The sequence below is a fragment of the Pundamilia nyererei genome, unplaced genomic scaffold (genome assembly GCF_000239375.1).
Source record: "Pundamilia nyererei isolate P.nyererei 1_Seehausen unplaced genomic scaffold, PunNye1.0 scaffold00209, whole genome shotgun sequence".
Taxonomy (NCBI): domain Eukaryota; kingdom Metazoa; phylum Chordata; class Actinopteri; order Cichliformes; family Cichlidae; genus Pundamilia; species Pundamilia nyererei.
Window position 1 is genome coordinate 202,096 of NW_005187610.1, and position 5,862 is coordinate 207,957.

Sequence of the window (5,862 nt, forward strand, 5' to 3'; positions counted from 1 at the left end):
ATCTGATTGCTAGCATACGAAACTAAAAAATGATTTCATGAGGAAATCATCTGAGAAGTGAAGCAAAGTGCTACTTATCTGTGTGAAGTGCTTCTAAGAAAAGTCACTGTATCACAGATTTATTTCTAGGAAAAGGCCTCGTGGTGTTCGGGCTGAAAAAGGTCTGAGACATCCTTCGTTCTCGGAGGGACTTGCTGCGGTTGCTATAGAGATTTTCATCATGGTGACAGGTGAGACCGGTCCTCTTCTGTTAGGATGATGAGCTGTGCTGTGTGTGTGCGTGCATGTGTGAAAGTGCTTTCCCGCTATGAGGCATACATTATTATAGCTATGCGTTACCCTTTTTTACCCTTCATGTACTGTAGGTTCTGTTCTGATGGAGAAACATCTTTAATCTAACATATTAAATCAGCATTTTGATCAATTAGCTTGGCACAAAGATATTTGAAAGATGATATGACAGTTCAAATGAACACTAGAAAACTTCAGAGTGTGCATGAGAAATAAAAACACTTAAAAATATAAAGATTTTAATAAAATGAGTAAATTGAAATGATTGAAATAAAAATTTAAATTGGTCATCACATTTCAGCTACAACAGACTTGCTGATCGCTTGATTCCTTAAATAAAATAAATAAGTGCATACTTGTTTACAAATTGACTTAATAACCAAAAGCTCCCTGGTTCACTTTGGGCTTGTGTCGGGACATTCAGCATGAAAATCTCAGCTTTAATCGCAGGATGCATATTAAACGCTGGCTTCCTACTCAGTTACATATTTTTACATGTACATTTTACATGACATACTTGGCATTTCAAAGACTCTCATTTAATAAAATGTGTGTTTAACTCTTTCATTAGCTAAAAAAAAATTTCCCTATCTTAATCAGTCTGAGAGAGGTTTAATACTTTGGTGTTAAATCTAGGTCATAACTGCAAACCCCTACACTGGCATACTCTCTGAAAATACGCAGCAAAGTACAGTTATGCAGTCTGCAACTACTGTGATTGACCTGTTCAGTCCTGTTGATTCCTCCTGTGCATTTCTGGGTATTTTCTCATCACAGTTTTTGAACTTATCAGTGAAAGAATAACAACAGCAGCATCGCTGTTGTCAGCAATTTCCTGGAAGGGGATTGTCGAAACTATTGGACGTGCGGGAATGTAAAAAAGAAATCGACAAATGTGTTTTTCTGGAAAAAAATGACCACAACAGGGATTGGGAACTAAGGAGGGGACACTGGGACACGACAACAACAGCCACTATTTGCATTTCTGTATGTGATTGCACCTCTGGAAGTAGTTTGCAGCACTGTGGGACCTGTGTTTACTACTAAACTACTCTTTGTTCTTTCTCCCTTATTACACCTTTATTACACCATATTACACACCATAGGTTTGTGTAATCTGACTATGACCATGTAAACACACCATCTGAAGCAACTGAGAGCTTTTTTTCTCTGTAAAGGCAGTTCACTTCACTTCAGAGTCGCCTGGAGCACGAAAATGACGACTATCAGGTTTTAGCAACACCTGCAACTGTTTTCTTTTTAGAAACAAACGCTCTGGTTGTTTTCTCTGAGCACATGACCCTGGAGCTCATTTGAATGCCTGCTTTCCCTGTGCAAATTATTGCTGGTTCACGTTCTGAGACATCCAGGCTGTGTTTGTCTAGTTCTGAGCGCTTACATGGTTCTTAATTACCCAAAACGACACAAACCACAACACTGATAGCTCCTGACACACCCTGCACACATGTCACTATTTCTGCTGCATATAAGCGCATCCTCTCCTGCTAAACAAATATATTTTTAAATTACCATGCGTCACCTCCAGTAAATTTAAATAATATTTCCATAAAGATGTAAAGGAAATAACACCACATTAAACGCAGACTCGTTGTAAAGCTCCAGACACACACTTACCTGAAGCGCTCCTGACCAGCGGTGTCCCAGATCTGCAGCTTGATCCTCTTGCCCGGCTCGATCTCCACCAGGCGGGAGAAGAAGTCCACCCCGACGGTCGGGTCGGACACTTGGGCGAAGCGACCCTCCGTGAACCGCCGGATCAGACATGACTTTCCCACCGTGGAGTCCCCGATGACGATCAGCCGGAACTGATAGAGCCATATTGCCTCCATGACTTGGCTTGGTCTGCAGCTCTCCCCGGTGCGCTTGTAAGTGTTGGTCTACTTGCTGTGGTACGAGCTGTTGGTGCACAAACATGAGAGAGAGACAGAGGGAGGGAGAGAGAGAGGGAGGGAGGGAGGAGGCGAGGGAAGAGAGGAATCAACAAACAACATTAGATTGTTTGTTTAAGTGCACATCTTACTGTTCCTCTTGGTTTAAGCGTGGTTGTTTCTTTGCAAACCAAATGCTACCATCTGACACTTCACTTCCTGTTCTTTGAGCTGCAATGTCCAAGCTCCCACAGGGTGACAAAATAATGAGCTTTGGAGGGTTTTTTGCAGACCAGCCTGGATACTTAGAAATACCCAGGCTCCCTTGATGAAAAGTCGATGGGATTTTTGGGGATAATCACAAGAAATAATCACTAAAATTAATAAAAGGTTGCGATATTTACAAGTCTCATTCTGCAGGATTATCTTCACAAACTCACACAGCTATAATTTTTGAAGCCTTAATCCAAGCGCAGGAAGTAAGATGACTTTTACTTTTAACATGTCTTCAACAGCTTCTGTGGCCACATATGTGGTGTTTTTTTTATTGTTCATTTGTAGACTTTTTATATTATAACCTGGTATTTTTCACTTTCCACGGTTAATATGAACAAACTCAAGAGGATTGTAAACATCTGTTTTAAGATTGCAGGCCCAGAAACATGTTTCTGGGCTTTAGGGCTCATTTCTGCAGCACTGAGTGAGAGGCAATGAGCACATAAGATAAGATTAGATGAGAAACAGCAGAGTGGACAGAGCAGGAATAAACAAATAGAAACATAAGCTAACAATATCAATACTGTTGATATAACCAACTGCTTTGATTGGACAGATTTTTCTTGCAGCTATAATTAAACCAGTCACAGGTAACTAACTACATTTAAGTTCTTCAGTTATAGATGGAGTTTTGAAATGTGCCCAATGTTTCCAATAGTTCGTGTGACTTTATTTTGACTCCTCTACCTTTCAAATGTAATTATCTGCTCTTTGCTCCATGCCACTTCTCATACAAAATAATTCTTCGATCCAAATTCGATTCTGATTGCTACGCAATAACAAATACCACTCTAAACAGGTGCTGACATGTTAAAGCATGTCTTAAAATAATATAATAAATATATTAATGTAACAATCTCACTACTAAAGGGACCAAAGGGTGTCAAGAAAACATCCAGCACACCATTACATCACCATCATCCAAAACTGGTGATCCAAGCTGTGATGGATCCATACTTTCATGTCGTCTGCACCAAACTCTGACCTTATTATTTGAATGTCAAAGCATAAAAATGAAGACACAACGCAGAGAACATCTTTTCAATCTTCTATTGTCCCCGCCGTCTGTTGTTTGTGTGACTGTGTGAATTTCAGCCTCAGTTTTCTGCACTTAGCTGTAAGGAGTGACATCCAATGTGGTCTTCTGCTGCTGTAGACCATTCAGAGAAGCTTTTCTGCTTGCGTGTGGTTATTTGAGCATTCTGATCATTCTCCTCTGACCAACAAGGCATTTCCACGCAGACAACTGCCGCTGCTCTGTAAACCCTAAAGATGGCTGTGTGGGAAAATCCCAGCAGTTTCTGAAATACTCAAACATCAGGCACGAGCAACACCACCGTGTTCAAAGTCGCTTAAATCCCCTTTCTTTCTCTTTCTGATGCTCAGTCTGACCTTCGGCCGGTTGTCTTGACCACGTCTACATGCTTGAATGCACTGAGCTGCTGCTGGTTAGATATTCTTGTTAATGTGCCAGTTGAACAGGTATATATTTACTCATGCATATTCTGCACATGGTATACGACATTAAATACATCAGATCATTAAGGGTTTGCAGAAAAATGTAAACTGAAATAGTAATTCAATTCTGAACTATGTTTATTTAGTCCATTCAGCTCAGTGTTTTCTCTTTTAAGAGGCAAAACGTCTCCTGAAATATGTGACTTAAGGGATTTGATAACATAAGCTATGCTGCTCTCTGTACAGCAGCCCTGTCCCCTACAGATCCTCACAATACAGCTGTTCCCGACCAGGCCATCAGGCGAGCACGCGGCCTCCCATCACCCCATGCGCGTCTCTGTGGAGTCAGGTTGCGTAGCTCGGGAGGTATGCAAACATTAGAGGCTGAATCCCTGCTGAATAGCAGCCTGATGGGCTCTCGCGCCGGGATGGGCAGCTCGTGGGTTCGACACGACACGCAGGGTTTCACATATCCAGCATTTACAGATGGCTGCGGTTCAGACTGACATGATTACATGCGTAGGGGGGTGGGGGTTGTTATTGATCCCTTTGCTTCATTTATTTATTTGCGTGTTTGAGGTGAGTTTGTGCGCAAAATCACGACTTATCATCGATTTGATGTTGTTTATCAAACAACAGACAACGATGTTTCTTCCAAAGGCGACTTTTCTTGCTATTATGAATTTCAATCACATCCATGCAAAGCAATCTAAAGGCCTGGAAATAGTCATTTCGGTTTAATCAGCCATCGCCTTTATCGCGACACCACAAAGACACGGAGATAAAACAGTAGAGGAAAACAGCCTACTTGGAGCAGCAGTGGAGTGCTTCGGGACAGAATGGTCGCTCTTGTCACGCTGTTCAGGCTGCTGAGGGCTCCATGATACAGGCTAGTCCGGGGGATCGATGCTCAGGGAGCCGCAAAAACAACCCAAAAGCGGCGAAACCTCGATGTTTGTGTGGAAGCTGGATCACAGAGGCTGGTGAGCGGCAGGCCCCTGAGGACTCAGGGCTGACTTCCTCCTTAATGTCAGGCCCGATTGAGTGCTGAAAGGAGAAAAACGCATCCAAGTGCAGGTGCGACCAGAAAAAAGGGATCTTGCGCTTTCGCTCGGAGCCGCGAATAAACTGCGAGCAGGCCTCTGTACTCTGTTTCGAGCCTCCGAGCTGAGAGGATGTCTACGAGGCTGTGAGAGGGAAATCCCGCGGTATCGTTTCTGTGTTTGCTCGGGGTTTGGAGGCTTTCGCTGCTGATGAAATGGCAGCAGCATCATATAGCCTGACTCATCCCGCATCAGTACCACTACCGTAAAGGAGCGCGCAGAGGCGCAACACCGGGAGGCGGCACGGCTTTTAGAGGGGAGGGCACATAACAGTAAACCTCCATGTATCATAATATTAACGCCCAGAAGCTGCATTATGCCTCTGTAAGAGAGCATCCTACTTATATGTAGGGAAACTGGATTTATGTACTGTAACGGTCTGCTGACGTCATCAAAGTAACGGTAATAAAACACACAAAGACTAATTTTATTTGCACAGTTTAAAGACCAAAAAAAACCCTGAATATTGAAAAAACTTACAGAAGTTAGTTTCTCTAACAACATTTTGACCCAAAAGTCAAAATGTTTGGTTGTTAGATCGTAATTGTGAGGAAATTAACTGAAAATATGACTTATGGATGAGGAAAAACAAACAATACTGTGAGTATTTTCATTATTATTATTAATAATTTATTTGTTTATTGAAGAAAATTGCCACCAGATGGAAGCTGCACACTCACTGCGCTGTCTATGCGCCACTGCGCAGTCACGGAACAGCCTGTGAGAAGCTCCAGCACCTGGGAGTTGTAGTTTTAAGCAATAACAAATAGAACGCCCTCTCTCTCGGTGTGTGTGTGTGTGTGTGTGTGTGTGTGTGTGTGTGTGTGTGTGTGTGTGTGTGTGTG

At 42.5% G+C, this 5,862-nt stretch overlaps 1 protein-coding gene across 1 annotated transcript in view; it reads right to left on the minus strand.

Annotated features, from left to right (window-relative positions):
- rab39bb (RAB39B, member RAS oncogene family b) overlaps positions 1 to 5,232 on the minus strand; it is a 13,421-nt gene extending 8,189 nt beyond the window's left edge. Inside the window, exons 1-2 of the mRNA XM_005747945.1 lie at positions 4,723 to 5,232; positions 1,927 to 2,208 (exon numbers count right to left, since the gene is read on the minus strand). Of these exons, the coding sequence (XP_005748002.1) occupies positions 1,927 to 2,141 (215 nt within the window). The 5' untranslated portion in view covers positions 2,142 to 2,208; positions 4,723 to 5,232. The remainder of the gene's footprint in view (positions 1 to 1,926; positions 2,209 to 4,722) is intronic.
- Positions 5,233 to 5,862: the final 630 nt, after the last annotated feature.